Genomic DNA, 18,194 nt, shown 5'->3' with positions numbered 1-18,194 from the left:
AGTTTCTGTTGTTGAATTGTAAAGCCATACCATTTTTTACTTTAATCAATCTTAAAGCAATTTATTTACATATTACTTAAAATGTACAGTGGAAATCTCATACAATATGATTACACTCCATTTTGGCGGTTTATGGGTTTATGTCAATTCATAAAAATGTGAGCCTACAAGAAAAATTATGTAGCTCTTATACACTCACCTAAAGGATTATTAGCAACACCTGTTCAATTTCTCATTAATGCAATTATCTAATCAACCAATCACATGGGAGTTGCTTCAATGCATTTAGGGGTGTGGTCCTGGTCAAGACAATCTCCTGAACTCCAAACTGAATGTCAGAATGGAAAAGAAAGGTGATTTAAGCAATTTTGAGCGTGGCATGGTTGTTGGTGCCAGACGGGCCAGTATGAGTATTTCACAATCTGCTCAGTTATAATGGCATTTTCACGCACAGCCATTTCTAGGGTTTACAAAGAATGGTGTGGAAAGGGAAAAACATCCAGTATGCGCCAGTCCTGTGGGCGAAAATGCCTTGTTGATGCTAGAGGTCAGAGGAGAATGGGCCGACTGATTCAAGCTGACAGAAGAGCAACTTTGACTGAAATAACCACTTATTACAACCAAGGTATGCAGGAAAGCATTTGTGAAGCCACAACACGCACAACCTTGAGGCGGATGGGCTACAAGAGCAGAACACTCATCTCCACTACAAATAGGAAAAAGAGGCTACAATTTGCACAAGCTCACCAAAATTGGCCAGTTGAAGACTGGAAAAATGTTGCCTGGTCTGATGAGTCTCAATTTCTGTTGAGACATTCAGATGGTATAGAATTTAGCATAAATATAATGGATCCATCATGCCTTGTTACCACTGTGCAGACTGGTGGTGGTGGTGTAATGGTGTGGGGGATGTTTTCTTGGCACACTTTAGGCCCCTTAGTGCCAATTGGGCATCGTTTAAATGCTACGGCTTACCTGAGCATTGTTTCTGACCCTGTCCATCCCTTTATAACCATCATGTACCCATCCTCTGATGGCTACTTTCAGCAGGGTAATGTACCATGTCACAAAGCTTGATGGCCCTCACAGTCAGTTACCAGATCTCAACCCAATAGAGCAGCTTTGGGATTTGGTGGAACGGGAGCTTCGTGCCCTGGATGTGCATCCCACAAATCTCCATCAACTGCAAGATGTTATCCTATCAATATGGCCCAACATTTCTAAAGAATGCTTTCAGCACCTTGATGAATCAATGCCATGTAGAATTAAGGCAGTTCTGAAGGCGAAAGGGGGTCAAACACGGTATTAGTATGGTGTTCCTAATAATCCTTTAGGTGAGTGTATATATATATATATATATATATATATATATATATATATATATATATATATATATATATATATATATATATATATATATGTGTGTGTGTGTGTGTGTGTGTGTGTGTATTTGTGTGTGTATTTGTGTGTGTGTGTGTGTGATATATAAGTTACATATAAATATATATGAATGTCTTCACTAACAGTCCACTTAAAGGAGTGGATCAAAGCAAATTAAAAAATGTAATGTAAAGTGAATTCAGTTGCTGCTTTTTTGAAGGTTATGCTTGCTGTTTTATAAAAGTTTTTTATAAACTAAATTTAACATACATAATAGTTGAATAGATTGGAACCCTGAACCTAAACAGCAATAATCAATAATCAGCAAAGAAAAAAAGTAAAATATCAAGTAAAAAAAATATATTACTTGAGAATATTGTCTATTTCTTTATATTCAAAACTATATATATCCTGGCTAGTATGTGAATTACTGGGAGAAATGAAACCATCTTTTTTATATATATGGTTCCTTATTCTAATAATATCTATTTTAGCAACATCATGCTTTGTAAACGTCATGTTTTTTCCCCAACACACTGTCCTTACAAGTGTATTAATTTTGTAACTTCTCATGAATGCTTTCATGCATTGCTACAGTACTGAGACATAACTTGTAGAAGTTCTTCGGAAGTTCTAGAGCTTCATGTTATGTGGCTTTCTGGAATACCAGATTCAGAACAGCAAGGAAACAGGCCAGAACCTCTTCTGCACAGAAAGCATGCAGTTCATCAATTTTCTGTTGTATTGCTTCATTCTTTCTCAGGTAATTCCAGTAGAAATCTCTGGGTTCTTGCCCATTCTTCTGGTAATGTCGGATCACCATGACGGCCCTGTCTGAGGTGAAGCTTTTTGTTTGTTTTGCTACCCTGTTTAAAATGTACATGTAGGCCTGAACTTGATAGCAGTACTCGTGTGTTTCATTAAGGTGTGCACAACGACCACCATTTTTTGGTTTAGTGAAAACTTTGCTTATCATATCTCCAGTGGTTCCTTTACACTCAATCACCATTTTTTCCTCTTTTTCCCCTTTTACTTCTGCTAAGAAGTCTAGTCTTCCAGAGAGGAATCCAAACTCTACCTTGTTACCTTTGGTGTACCTGACTGTCCTGTTTGTGTCATTTTCATGAAGCTCATGGTAGAACTTGAGGCATTCACTTTCATCTGCTGGGTTCTGCAGATATTTGCCAAACCTTTGTGGAGAGGAGGTCGTCCAGAGAGCTGACTCGTCACAATAGTCTCTGGTCTCAATTTCGCGGATATTTACTCTCACACCTTCAGAAATGTGTGCAAGATTGTCTCCAACTTCTAAATGTCTCCAGCTCCTTGTCTGTGTTGTAGCATACATAGCGGGTGTCGAGATGGCTACTGTCTTATATTTGTCTCTGAACCTGAATCCACTGCTTGTGTTTGACGCATTCTTGCTCCATTGTTCTCTTAGATTTGCTTTTGAATCTTCTCTTTTTTCAAAGAAAATCATCACTGTGATTTCAAGTACTTTTCCATTGTCTTTCAATGACAGTGAGTTCTTAAGTTCCCGGCAGCCAAGACGTGGAATACTGTTAAACTGAAGCGTAAAGTTTTCCAGCTTTTTTACAATATCCTGGGCTTTCTGAATGATGCCTGCATTGTGTGAAAGACTGATGACTTTAGGATTCAAAACACCTTTGGGCAGGTTAATGTGGAGTGACTTTAGAAGTACTAGGTAGTCACTTACTGATATTCCACTGGGGCTGGTGCTAGAGGTGGTCACTAATCTGGAACCAGGCCTTGCTTTTTCATGCGAAAAAAAACTTGAATTGTGCCCGATTCCTGGTTCTGAACTGCTCCCAACTTTGGCTTCAGTCCTTTTGGACAAATGGTAACTTACATCCAGTTGTGGTCCTTTAGTGGGCCTTTTTACACTATCATGTTCTTTTAGTAAGTCTTTATTCCTCCATTGTCCCTTTGCTTCATTGTTCATCTGTTCTTTGGAAGTTGTCTTTCTTGAATGCTTAATTTGACTTTGTCCCTTTGTAGCATGTCCTAAAGCCTGTGTTCGTCTTTCATTCATTCCACCGACCTCCATCTTTATTTTCAGTTCTACATCAACATTACTCCTTCTCTTCTGCTTATCCAACCAATTTTCCCGTTTCCATTTCCCATCTTTCCCTGCTCCAGCCTCCGCTTCTGTACACCGCACCTTGGATCGTATTGGCTCCATTTTTTTATCTTTAAAATTCTTTACGCCTAGAAAACACATTGTTATATTAAATGATCTGGATAATTTGAAATAAATAAGGAATACAACATATATTTTATGATAAAGATTAAGTACTTATGGAGATATGAATGTCTATAAAAAACCCGATTTAATGTTATAAGGGGAAACCACCACTTTACAAAGTCAGAGGTATACAAGATACAAATTATGACACCCGGAAATTTGCATCACAACATGTCATGTGATCTCTATGCTTTATTAGTCATAACATTTAAAGTCTTCTAAAAAATGTTAAAACTTCACTTTTCTTCAATAAATCATGTTAGTATATGCTAACCATTGGTGTATTTTTTATAATTATAGCCTATCTGAAGCATTTGTGTGGTAGACTACATCTAATTTCTTACACAATGCAATCCAAAAAAAGACAGTCATATTGTTTATTACTAACATATATAATAGGTGTCTTCTCTGAAATAGTGGAGAAAATATATACTTACTTGAGTTTTCATCTAGTTTATGCAGTCAAATCATGCCAAGACTTCATAGGCTACATGACTACCTGTGCTGGGTCCTGTTCTGTGTCATCGGGTGATCTGTCAACAGAATAACAGGTCTGTCCAGATTGTAAATGAGCCCTTGCCAAATAAAAGTATTTTTCAGGCGCACTGTCATTTTCTATCCAGCTGATCACATGTGTGTTCAAATTATGTTTGTCTTTTTGTAAATCAAGTATCAGTGTAAGTCATACACAAATAACTTATGTCCATTTCTTTAAAGACGGAATTTCTGGAACAAATAAATTAATAATAAATTATTAATAATATTTTAAATACATTGCTTGCCAAAATCAAAGTCAGTAAATCAGATATTTAGAAATGTTATGTTAAAAAAGTAACTTTATTCATGAAAATTATGGTAAGAAAATTATACTCTTAATATTAAAAAATTCATCATATTTATATTTATATATTAAATATATTTCATTATAATTATACTTTTTATTAATTATAATTTAATATATTTCATTTTATATATATATATATATATATATATATATATATATATATATATATATATATATATGTATATATATATGTATATATATATACATATATATATATATATATATATATATATATATATATATATATATATATATATATATATATATATAACTTTTTAATTATTGTGCAATGTGTGATAGATAGATAGATAGATAGATAGATAGATAGATAGATAGATAGATAGATAGATAGATAGATAGATAGATAGATAGATAGATAGATAGATGGATGGATGGATGGATGGATGGATGGATGGATGGATGGATGGATGGATGGATGGATGGATGGATGGATGGATGGATGGATAGATAGATAGATAGATAGATAGATAGATAGATAGATAGATAGATAGATAGATAGATAGATAGATAGATAGATAGATAGATCTAACAAACAGACAGACAGACGGGCAAGACTTTTATTATGTAATTAGGACACCGCGACAGACTTCTATCTGGAGCGTCATTTTTGGCGCCGGAAAAAGAATAGTAAACAGTACGGGGGGCGGGGCGGTGTTTCATCGCTTTTTTTGAGCCTCATCACAATCACCGTTGTTTGAAGAATTCCAGCAATACTTAATAAATAAATAAATAGCGGAACTATAATACTTCGATAACAGACACTGTGGACTCAAGATTTCCAGGTGGTTGTTTCCATTACGAGAGGGGGAAGCAAAAACAGTGCCGATCGCAGAGAGGTAAATTTCTGTCTGTTTGGCACTTTGGGAGTCGCCAGTTCGCCAACATTTTTGCAGTAGGAGATGAGATACTGGGAGTGGACATTATGCTTATTTTCACCGTATGCATAGATTCTGTTCATAAACATAATACAATAAATGATTGTGCATGGTGTTATTTTGTCTAGTAATCTTTGCAACTTGCTAATACGTTACGTGATTGTTGAACAGAACTAATGCAGCAGCACATCGATCAGCCGCAGATGACAGATAACTAAAACCGCTATTCATTCGTTATTAATGTTATAAATATTAAAACTACTTGATATCGGTGCATTATTTTAAAGATGTTTTATCTAAATAAAAAACTTATTTTATCGTGTCTGTGTGAAAGTGTTCAAACGACTTTGTTGTTTTATATTAATCAGCTGTTTTGTTAATTTTTCATGAAACAGATAAACATAACGTTGTTTCCCATTCTAAATCGTTTGTTTATGCATATTTTCTCTGGTATTCTATTACAAAGTTTGATTGACTGGTCGTCCATCCAGTGAGCATGGAGGCAGGAGAAGACCAGTCCAACTCCAGCTCAGCCAATAGCAGTGCAGCATCAGGGGGAAACTCCCGCCCCCCTCAGATAGCTCAAATGTCTCTCTATGAAAGGCAAGCTGTGCAGGTGGGTCACAAATTGAAGTATAGTTCACTTATTCGCCTAAGTGCCTCTGTGTGACTTTGGATATCTTAATTTTTGTGAAATGTAGTTTTCTGTACTCTTTAATATGATTACAGGCACTGCAGGCATTACAGAGGCAGCCCAATGCAGCTCAGTACTTCCAGCAGCTGATGCTGCAGCAGCAGATCAACAGCGCTCAACTCCACAACCTGGCTGCTGTGCAACAGGTCTGGCTAATTCAGTCAATCATCTCATGCAAAATCCACAAGAAAATTGATTAGCTTTATTAGCCCTGGTAGATTATGTAAAACAACCAAATTATACAAAGTATCTTTTAAAAAATTGCATCAGCTTTGGAGAATTAAAAGTAAATTCTCAGGCCTATTTGGTTTACTAGGGTATTCATCATCTTTCCCTGGTTAGATATATTAAGTAGACTACTGTTCAGAAGGTTGGGGTCATTATTATTTAATAAAAAATAAAAAAATAAAAAAAAGAATATTTTTATCCCAGAACGTTGCATTAAATTGATCAAAAGTAACAGTAAAACATTTACATATACTCAATTGGCAGACGCTTTCATCCAAAGTGACTTTTACTGAATTCAAGGTACACATTTAACATTATTGTAAGTTCTTGCTTTCCCTGCGAATCGAACCCATGACCTATACAAAAGATTTATATTCCAAAAGATGCTGTTCTTTTAAACTTTCTATTCATTGAGGAATAGAGAGAACTGCACAATAATTAAGCACAACTGTTTTAAACATTGATAATAAGAAGAAATGTTTTGTGAACACCAAATCATCATATTAGATTGATTTCTGAAGGATCATGTGACACTGAGGACTGGAGTAATGATGCTGAAAATTCAGCTTTGCCATAAAAAGTCATGTGTTAAATTTAAACAATATTACTGTTTTACTGTATTCTTGAATGGAATAAATTCCACCTTGGTGAATATAAGAGACTTTCAAAAACATTAAAATTCTTATTTCTTACCAAACTTATGAATGGATGTCAAGATCGTGTTTTTCATATGTGCTTTATATATATATATATATATATATATATATATATATATATATATATATATATATATATATATATATATATATATATATAATGAAAAAATATTCTTTAGTTTAAGACAGGTTCTTATATGTGATGTTGCTAATTAAAATGCACCACTATTTAAAGATTTGATACTGCTTGTAGTGTCGTTCTGCAAATGTTGTTTAGAGATTTCCTTTTTATATTGTCAGGCAACTCTTGCAGCCAGTCGTCAGTCCAGCTCTCCCAGTAACAGTGTTTCTCAAGCTACAAGCACAGCCCAATGCACAGTGAGTCTCTGGTTTTAAATCTAGTAAATAAGTGATGGAAATCAAGTCAAGTCACCTTTATTTTTATAGTGCTTTATACAATACAGACTTTATTTCAAAGCAAACAGAGTTCAATTAATATGTAAAGCAGCTTTTAAAAGAAAATAAGTGTCATCCCTCAGCCTAAGTTTATTGTTGATTAATTTCGGTTATAAAGATCTTCAATTATTAAATTAGTTTAATTCGGCTATAAAACAGCTCTGCAGAAAACAGTGATGTCATCCTTCAGCTCATTTAAGTTCTCTCCCGATAGTGTTAGTTCAGTCAGATCAATATTATTGTTGAATATGAAGTGTCCCGAACTAAGCAAGCCAGAGATGACAGTGACAGAGAGGAGAAAAAAACCTTGGGAGAAACCAGGCTCAGTCAGGGGGTCAGTTCTCTAACCATCGAATTAATATGGTGTGGTTTCATCACAAGTCAGAAAGCTGATAAGGGATTGGTATCGTAACTAAGTATGATAACTATGCTCAGTTTATGATTGCCTGTTTCTGCGCTTGAAGGATTAATTCACTTTAAAGTCAGGAAATAAAAATTTACCCCATTTACTTTGTTAGCACATTTTACAGGTCTTAGGGTGAACAATTAATACACAGAAAAAAAATTGTTTGTCGCGGTAATCTTTAATAAAAATCTGAGAAGTAACTTCCGGTCTGGAAACGGCATTCCTTCTCAGATGTCGTCAGTTTGACGGCTTAGGTTTGAAAATGCTTAATCACTCCCTTCCAACCGTTAGACTGCTATGAGCGTGAGATGGAGAGGGGGAGCGCTGAAGTAAAAAACCCTGCCCTCTATTTAATATTCCGTTTCACTGGGAAATACGTCACAGCACTGAAGAAAACCTGCTACTTGCGGTTCACTGGGACTTTAAAATGATTTACTCACCCTCAAGGCATCCTTGGTGCATAAGACATTTTTCTATCTATTAATAAATATCCTGATGTTTCTAAGCTTTATAATGGCAGTGTATGGGAATCCATATTTAACACGTTATAAAGTGAAATATTTAGCTTCCGCCTGATCACCTTCCATATTTAGCTTATGGAAAAAGCGTAACTGATGAAACGTAAGACGTAACATAGGCTCTTTGAACTGCGAGAGGCATTGCGCTTTCTGCGCAAGTTGTATATAGAACGCAGTCTGGCGGAAAGTTTTAAATATGGATATTTTTCTTACAAAAACCCATGGATTTGCTTTAAAAGGCCTTCATTAACCCCTCGGAGCCGGGGATGTGTTGTGGAGTATTTTTATGATGGATGGATGGATGCACTTTTTTGAGCTTCAAACTTGTGAGCCCCTTTCACAGCCATTATAAAGCTTGGAAGCATCAGGATATTTATTAATATCACTCTGACTGAGTTTATCAGAAAGAAGAATGTCATATACAAATAGGATGGCTTGAGGGAGAGTAAATCATGGGCTTATTTTCATTTTAAAGTGAACTAATCCTCTAATGCTTTTGATGATCATTTTGGAATGTTTTATTAAATAAATAAAAGCTTATCTATTATGTGCTTTTTTTAGGTGAACTTAAGTACCACCTCTGGTGGAGGGATCATGTCAAACCCCCGTCCAATAGGACCTGCCACCTTGGCAACATCAACAGCCCTTAGCCAGTCAGTTTTGTTAGGTGGAAACTCTGGTGGACAGGGTCAGATGTACCTGAGAGTAAGTGCCTTGTCATAAATCAAGCACCTAAATCCAGACCTGTTTACCTGGTGAATGTTAATATAATGTTTATCCAAACTCTCTATATTCCTAAGGGTGTAATTTTACTGGTCTTTTCACCACACAGGTAAACCGCTCTCTCAAGACACCTCTCGCCCCTCAGCTCATTTTCATGCCTGGCGGTACAGCGACAGCTGCTGTGGCAACGGTTGCCCAACCCCAACCCCAGCCCCAGCAGCAACCCCAGCAGATGCAACAGGAAACAACTCCCACATCCTCAAGTAACCAGTCAGACAATGATCAGGTGTGACATTTGGCCTTCTGAGCCATTTTTGTCTAAACTGTCCTAATCTGGCACAATGTAGTGTAGTTCCTATTTCTTAAACATCTTCACCATGCAACAAGACATTCTCCTGGTTGCTTGGTTTCTGTTTCTTTTCTTTTTTTGACAGTGAAATCTCATTCCCCAGTTATAAACATTACAAATCTAGTAGTGTTTTATATTTTCAATTCGTGAAACAAATGTCAAAAAATGAATTAATGCTGCTGCGAGGGTGTTTCTAACACAACGGCTGAGGGATAGATGGCAAATTTGACATTTCTCTCTTCTGAAGACTGTAATCAATCTGTAAAACAGATTTTGTCTTTTGCTACTGTATCAAATGGAAATAGAAAAATGATATTTGCTGTCCCGTTTTCCGCTTAAACTTTACTAAACTATGATGATATCTGTTTCTTTGAACCCCAGAAATGTGAAAAGGATTGATTTAAAAATCAAATATATTCTTGCTGCCTGTAAATCTGTTTTACAGAATTTCACTGTCAGTTTTGAAAGACGAAATACTGGTTTGTGGAAACCCTTCATATTAGACCATAGTGTTGAGATCGTTGTTCAATTGTGATGTTGGTATACCCTTCTCCCTTTCACTCTTTTTATTATTTTTCCTCTTGCATAATTTCTTTTGTGTCTCATTTTTTAGGTACAGAACTTGGCAATGCGTTGCGTGTCCACTCCAAGGGTGGCTACTGTGAAGACAGAATTTGCAGACAGGAAGGAGACGAGTGGTGAGGAATTTTTCTATCACAAATCATTGTTTAATTTTTTAGAATACTTTGTCAACCAACTAAATTATTTTCCTTATCTGACAAAATATTGCATAATATTTAAATATTGACAAATATTGATCATGTCACAGGAAAGGAAAGGTTTTTGTTTGTTAGCTATAAAAATGAATGCACACGATCAATCGTTATTATTTCCTTTTCAAATTCCATGTATGCGTCTCCTGCAGTCATTTCTAAATGCATTGACTATGAAATGAACTGTAGTTTCTCTATCTTTCTCTGACTTTTAAGGTTCATTCCCACTTAACCAGCAGCCTCAGACTCAGCAGCAGTTTGGTCAGTCAGCCCAGCAGATCCAACCACAGAATCAACCGCTTGCAAACACCAAACTGCAAACCTACTCCAACGCCACCAATCCTGGTATGTCTGGCCTCACCGTGAAGGGCGCTAACCAATCCGCTGTCACCCCACAGCAAGCAGGAGGTTCCTCCAACCCTCCGTCCTCCTCGCCCTCCCCATCGCTCCCTCTCTCCCAGCTTCTCCTTTCTCAATCTGGCTTGTGCCAAGCTCGAGGAGTACCAGCTGCTGCGGCCACCGTAACCCACATCCTGGTGCCCACATCCAATGTTCCCACATCTTCTCAAGGCTATCCGATAGGCACGGTGGCAAAATCCAACATGACTGCCCAGACGTTAGTGGTGCAGCCACTCCAGCAGACGGGAGTGAATCTGAGCTCGGAAAAACTGGGTCATGGAACAGGGCATGTGCCCATTCAACCAAAAACGGCTCAGGGGCATCGCCTGCCAGTGCAGATGCCCCCTCGTCACCCACCCCCCATTCTCCCAGCACCACCCAACAACGGCCAAGCCACAGGGGGCTATCATCCTCCCCACGTCCCAGTTCAGCTGGTCGGGGCAAGGCAGAGCACATTGGGAAACTCCCAGGCATTAGCAGTGGCCCAGGCTCGGACCTGTTGCGCCCAGCAAGACGCCACAGCTGTCGTACCCGTCAGTAACTCAGCTAGCAATGTTGTTACTATGATGACTGCAGTTGAAACGGGCGGAGCCGGCATGTGCCTTAAAACAGCCCAAAGTGCCCTCCCAATGTCTCAGATGCAGACCAATCAGGGTGCAGGGTTGAGTCAAGGCAATTCTGCTTTGGTCACACACTCAATGGATGGACAGAATATCTCTGCAGACTCTGTGTTCGTTCAGTCTGGACCAGCTCAGGTCAGTAGATAATGGGTGAATTGTATTTCCTCATGGGTGTGTCTATGCTGTGACACTTGTGTGATCTTCCTTCTCTCATAGACAAAGCCTGTGATTGGTCCATTAAAAAGGAAATCAGAATCTGATTTACCCCATGAGATGTCAACCGAGACCATCAATGCAAGTCCATTAATGCAAGACTCCGCCCCTCCTCTTTCTCCAGCTCCCTCATTAGATACAGGTGAGCCATAGGAAAGCAATAGTATGCCTGAGATACATTGTTACAAAATGCTGTTTTTGTTAGTTGTAGAGCCCCTAAAATGCTCAAAATTATACACTACCGTTGAAAAAGTTTGACGTCAGTAAGTACAATATTTTTATTTTATTTAAAGAATATTTTTATTTAGCAAGTACACATTAAATTGATCACCAATAAAAAGTAAAGGCTTTTTTGTTACAAAAAACAAAATTCTACTTCAAATAACGTTCTATTCATCAACAAATTCTGGAGAAAAAAATCACGTTTATCACAAAAATGGCAGCGCAACTGTTTTTAACAATATTATAAATAAATGTTTCTGGAGCTCAAAATCAGCATATTAGAATGATTTCGGAAGGATCATGTGACACTGAGCACTGGCTGCTGAAAATTCAGCTTTGCATCCAGCAATTGATTACATTTCAAAATATATTAAAACGGAAAACAGTTATTTTAAATTTTAAATCTTAAAAAAAAGTTTTGGTCGCATATTTTAATGGCTAAAGGTTTAATTCATACATGTTCAAATGTATTTTCAAACACACAAAAAAATTGCATCTTAACCTACATAATATTTAATGAACAACCAGCCAGTCATGATTACAGATGCACAATATATCGGTTCCGTATAGGTTGTATACGGAATTTTTTATTCATCTTAATGGTTGATACTTGATATTTAATTGCTCAATAGTGAATTCCCTCGTATTTTTATACTTAGATTACCTTGTCCATGATCTAACAACACTCAGTTAAAGTTAATCTTTAAAAACACTATATTATAATTTGTTACTACTGTACTTCAATTTATTATCTGTATGAATAGCAGTGTTCATTCTTCTCATCTGTCTTTTTATTAACATTTTTGCTCTTCTGAAAAATCTGTTTCTCCCTGTTTTTCTTTTTCTTATTTAGTCCCAGAGATGGCATTCTCCTCTCCTCCTACTCTGTCTATTTCCCTTCCTCTTCCTCGTGGAGGAGGACAGGGCGATCGAGCACCTGTCCCACAGGCTGTGGTCAAACCTCAGGTTCTCACTCACCTCATAGAGGGCTTTGTTATCCAGGAAGGAGCTGAACCTTTCCCTGTGAGTCTCCCTGCTTAATACAAATCTAGTGTTTTATGGAAAGGCAAATGTGTTTTCAGAAAACTGTAGAAAGATAATAAAGCATTAAAACATTAATTAATTAATGGCCAGCGCTCCGACAGGAATAGAACACACATTAACTTTTCCTGCTGATTGACAGGTGACTGGGCTAGTGAAAGAGCTTCCTGTGGCTGTTCCACCCATACTACACCGAGAGAACATCCGTTCGGATAGTGAGTGGTCGTGTGTTTCACAGCTTTGTGGAAAAACTGTTTTAGGTTGTTGAGACATATTATTTATATTCTCTCTCTCCCTTTCTTAAGTTATTCATCGTGTCTATATTTCGTTTACAGAGTTAAAGTGTGAGTACTGTCTAAGGTTTGCACCAGCCAACCAGTTCAGACGATCAAAGCGCTTCTGTTCCAAAACCTGTGCCAAGAGGTAAGACCAAAATCAAGCCACTTCATTGATAGACTCTTAAAGGTGGGGTAAGTGTTATTTCAAAACCGTTTCACAAAACGGACTCGGGCCGAGTCCAATAACAAACTTTTAGCCAGTCAGCAGATAAGGGGTGTGTCTGATAATGATGGTGAGAAGAGAGCGCTCGGTGCATGTCATCAAAACACACAAGTCACACATGACGGACATTAGCAGAGAACTAATATATGCTGGCTTTTGCTTGAATATGCTTGTGTGTCATGTTCGCTTGTTTGTCCATCGTATTGTCACACACTTCAGCGATGATAAAGACCCGTTCATTTCCACACCGTATGGAGCATCTAAATCTCCTCGCTGTCTGTTTCAAACGTCAGCTCACAAAATGTGTCCAACAAGCAGTGTTGCCAAAGTTACTTTGAAAAGTAATCTGATTACTGATTACTCCTTTAAAAAGTAATTTAGTTACTTTACATATTACTTGATTTTAAAAGTAATTAAGTAAGATTACAAGTTATTTTATTAGTTACATTCAGCAGTTGCCGACAACACCCCTGCCACCTCAACATAGAAATGAAAACCATTTTTGCCAACAATTTCTTTATTGGACACACACATAATTTATTTAACAGTAACGTCAACAATGCATATCCTGACATTTTAAGTTGAAATTAAAAAATATTTCTTGAAAAAAAGACTCTCTGCCCAAGACACAAGAAGAAAGCAAAAATATATTGTTTTATTTTTTACTAAGGAAAATGACTAAAAAAGTAACTCAGTGACTTGGATAAGTTACTTTAATCGGATTACTGGTTTGGAAATAGTAACGCATTAGATTACTCGTTACTGGAAAAAATAGTCAAATTAGAGTAACACGTTACTAAGTAATGTATTATTTGCATCACTGCCGACAAGTAAGATAGCATACTCCTAATATATATATATATATATATATATATATATATATATATATATATATATATATATATATATATATATATATATATTTGTTTCCTCTTTTCATGATCTATATAAACCTTATCCGGTCATAAATGTAATATGTCATTAGCTGGATTGTTGTGCTTGTGTACTATCGAGTTGTCATGAGAACGGTGTGTGTTTTTGTCATCACTATAACTCTAATCTGGTCATAATTGTAATATATTCATTAATTAGACTGTTGTGCTCATGTACTATTGAGTTGTTTATGAGATGTTTTTGTGATGGAAGGGGTGACTTGACTTTTTCATTGAATATTCGGCTTGGATTAATAACGCACAGATTTTTTTACTAAGGCACAGATTCTGCCATAGTCGTTACCTGGGTTATGTATGGTAAATGGACTGCATTTATATAGCACTTTCAACAGACCCTATGGTCATCCAAAGTGCTTTTCACATTCACCCATTCATACACTGACGGTGATGTCAGCCATATAAGGTCCATCCAGCCTGCTCGTTGGGGTTAGGTGTCTTGCTCATGGACACCTCGACACTTGGTCAGGTGGGGATTGAACCACCAACCTTTCGGTTTGTAGGCAACCTACATGAACCACTGAGCCACTGCCGTCCCATACACTTATGTGTGGGGCGGAGCTATCAAAATAGGGCCAAGACCCTTTTGGGGGTCGGGGCGTGTTTGTTTTGGTGATTTGAAATAACAACAACGGTTACCAGAAAGCACTTACCCCACTTTTAACTCTTCCCCCGCCAAACACGGAATGTTTCTTCTTATTCGCTATTAAGTATCTTCTGAATGAGTACAGAATCTCTTGATCAAAACACAGGTGAAGACGATGCAAAAAACAAGCGATCGTATGTAAGCTTTTTTATGAAACGTACCTATATTTAAGTGTTGATAAAAAAGGAAGGCATTAACTCTTACAACAAAATATTTTATGGGCTATTACATTTTTGTGAAAATTATCAAAAGCCCTGGCAGTGGCTGGCACCTTTTTTGTTTTTTTTACGCTGGCGGGAAAAGAGTTAAAAAGATCTTTTGAAAAGTCTTTTTAATAAAATAAAATGTATATAGAATTTTTTTTAACTAATTATAAATAAACCTTATTAACTTGATTCAGGTACAATGTCAGCTGCAGTAACCACTACCGTGTTAGTAGGGGTCTTGAGGGTGCAGAACGGCCACCAGGGAGCCCTGTGGTGCAGGATGTTATTGCCAGACGCAGGGGTCCACGCAGGAGCAGCTCTGAGATTGCCTGTGCTAAAATAGCAGGCAGGCATCTTCCCGTAAAGGTGAGAGAATGGACATTGTCATTTGGGTCTGTATGTTATTTTTATTGATTGATTGATTTTTTAATTGAATACTTTTATTAAGCAAAGATGCATTGAATTGTCCAAAAGTGACAGTAAAGACATTTAAAAATCTTTTATATTTCAAATAAATGCTATTCTTCAAACTTTCTATTCTTCAAAGAATCTTGAAATAAATGTATCTAAGTTTTCACAAAAATATTAAGCAGCAAAGTTTTCAACAATGATAAATAATGTTTCTTGAACACTAAATTATCATATTAGAAAAATGTTTTCTGAAAGATCATGTGACACTGAGGATTGAAGTAATGATGCTGAAAATGCAGTTGTGCCAAAATATATTAAAATAATATATTATAAATAAAAAATCTAATTTTTACTTTATTATTGTTTTTACTGTATTTCGATCAGGTAAATGCATGAGGTAAGCATAAGAGACATTTATGGTTTTACAGCTTCTTGATTTTAAATAATTACTTTTTTTTATGAATTTCTATTTCACAGTGTCGGTCAGAATCTAGTCGATCTGAGGACATCTCCAGCTGTGAGGAAGAGGAAGACTTCTTCTCACTCTCTCCCAGCTCATCCTTCTCATGCCCAAGACCAACCCACTGTGGCCCTCAATTTGATGACACGGCACCAAGTGGCCTCCCAGTGGATGAGAATCACTTCTTATCTGGCAACGCTGCACGCTGGAGTGTGGAGGAAGTGTGTCAGTTCATTTCTTCTCTTCAAGGTCAGTGTTCTGATACCACATGTGATATATTCTTATGTACATTTACGATACAATTTAATGTACTCCTCCATTGTGACATCTCGTCAGGTTGCGAGGACTTGGCATCCCAGTTCTTGTCACAGGAGATCGATGGACAGGCGCTGTTGCTTCTCAAAGAAGAGCATCTCATGTCCACTATGAACATCAAACTCGGTCCTGCCCTCAAAATCTGCGCGTCTATCAACAGCCTGAGGGATTGAATGAAGGTTGAAGAAAAACAGGAGTTGCAGCATTGGAGCTTTATACTTCCGTCACCAGCCTGAGAAATTGAAACTGATGAAGATGAAAAGACTATAGATTTGACCTAAAGATGAACCAAAACAACAGGGAAGAACAGGAAAGAATGTCATCTGAAGGGTAAAATAAGTGAGGCCTTATTAAAGGGATAGTTCACCCAGAAAGGAAGATGTTGTCATCATTTACTCACTCTCATGTTGTTCCAAACCTGTAATAGTTTTCTTCTTCTTTGGAACACAAACATGTTATTAACCAGACAGTTGCCAACAGTTACCAGGTAGCCATTGACTTCCATAGTATTTTTTTTTCCTACTATGGAAGTCAATGGCTACTGTCAACTGTTTGATTACCACAATTCTTTAAAATATCTTCTTTTTTGTTCAACAGAAGAAAGAAACTCTTACAGGTTTGAAACGACTTAAGGGTGAGTAAGAGGTGACAAAGTGTTAATCTTTGGGGTGAACTATCCTTTTACAAGCAAATTGTGTACCTTAGTATTTTTGTTATTTTTACATTATTAATGGTATTGTTTTCAACGATGACTAGATTGTACCTGACTAGTTTTCACTTTATTTGTCCTGTTTTCAAAAACTTTGAGATAGAATATTGGAAGTGATTCTAAAGGAAAAATAGCACAAATATGATCATGTATAATCTTTAAATTACTAAATTGCTTTGTTTGGAGATGAACATCTCAGTCCTGGACTTTGATTGTGCGACATATATAATATTAGGGACTTGTTCGAATGGGCATGTGAGTTTTGCGTCTGTTTTCTTGCGGTCACTGTAAATGTGTGGTCTTAGGTCAGTATGTTTGTGTCCTTTTGTGATTGTCGGCTATTTTATACATTAGTAATCAAAGTATGACTGAAAATAATATTAGAGACAGTAATCAATGTTATTGCTGTAGTGTTTTTGACTATCAGTGTCAAAGACGTGAATAAGTTGCCTTTCTAAAAATAACATTGTGTTGCCTCTGACAGCTGCATCTTTTTCCAGGGCTTCCCTTTTTATCCAATTAGAATCATCCAAGCATCATTTCACTGCTTCTCTTTTGAAAATCTTTTGTTTTTGGTTGATCAGCACTTGACTAAGGGATTGTCGGTTGTCTTCGGTGTGCTATTTAGGAAATTAATACAATTAGATTCCCATACACTAAATAACTTTAGTGGATTATGTGACTACTGCAGTCACTATGGCAACATAAATGGTAATTTAAGCCATTAGTGATCTCATACTGCAGCTTTCTCTGTGTCCATTCCTGTTTCACTCCTATTGTTCAGAGACTGAGAGATGGAAAATCTGGAGCTGTTCTTACTACACAGTATTACTGAATGGAAGTAGATATTGTTTCATTTTTTAAAATCACAAACTGAAGGAGTGCTTGGATAATTGATCCTAGAACAAAAAAATGTTTCTTTATTTTCTACAGTAGATGGTTGTAGGACATTTTTCATTTGTATTAAAAATAGCATCATTGCTTTTGGGTACAGTTCACCAGCTTCATAGACAAGTATTAGTAGCTTCACCTGAGAGCCTTGCAGCACGTGAGACTAAGTATGATGAGGTAGTGTGAGTGTGTGTAAAAGAGAGAGAGAGAGAGAGTACCTGAGAAAGCTGTGTGCAGGTGCTCTAAACATATGACTTGAGTTTCTTTGTATGCATAAATATGAATAAAGAATGTGCTGTGACATTCACATCTCAAGTCTTATTTCCTGTTTGGCTTGTTTTGTTCATGTTTCCTGTCTGTTACAAATGTATTGACTGCTTCGTTCATGAATAATGCGCATTTTAGTATTTTACAAAAATTATTT

General features: G+C 36.8%; 1 protein-coding gene across 4 annotated transcripts; it reads left to right on the top strand.

The window, feature by feature from the left end:
- Positions 1-5,132: 5,132 nt before the first annotated feature.
- On the top strand, positions 5,133-18,079 carry phc1 (polyhomeotic homolog 1). Of its 4 annotated transcripts, none has more exons than XM_067448422.1 (15): positions 5,133-5,344; positions 5,850-5,999; positions 6,113-6,223; positions 7,262-7,339; positions 8,903-9,046; positions 9,174-9,350; positions 10,027-10,111; positions 10,403-11,340; positions 11,422-11,560; positions 12,494-12,663; positions 12,824-12,896; positions 13,017-13,104; positions 15,218-15,350; positions 15,873-16,104; positions 16,192-18,079. In XM_067448422.1, exons 2-15 carry the CDS (start codon positions 5,880-5,882, stop codon positions 16,341-16,343), a joined length of 2,640 nt encoding a protein of 879 aa, XP_067304523.1. In that variant the 5' UTR covers positions 5,133-5,344; positions 5,850-5,879; the 3' UTR covers positions 16,344-18,079. The 4 variants fall into 4 exon arrangements, with proteins under 4 accessions (XP_067304523.1, XP_067304522.1, XP_067304520.1 ...); XM_067448421.1 differs by having other exon boundaries at positions 15,215-15,350; XM_067448419.1 differs by having other exon boundaries at positions 15,179-15,350.
- Positions 18,080-18,194: the final 115 nt, after the last annotated feature.

The sequence above is a fragment of the Pseudorasbora parva genome, chromosome 7 (genome assembly GCF_024679245.1).
Source record: "Pseudorasbora parva isolate DD20220531a chromosome 7, ASM2467924v1, whole genome shotgun sequence".
NCBI classification, from domain to species: domain Eukaryota; kingdom Metazoa; phylum Chordata; class Actinopteri; order Cypriniformes; family Gobionidae; genus Pseudorasbora; species Pseudorasbora parva.
Note: the sequence above shows the minus strand (reverse complement) of the source record. Positions and strands in the feature narration are given on the sequence as shown.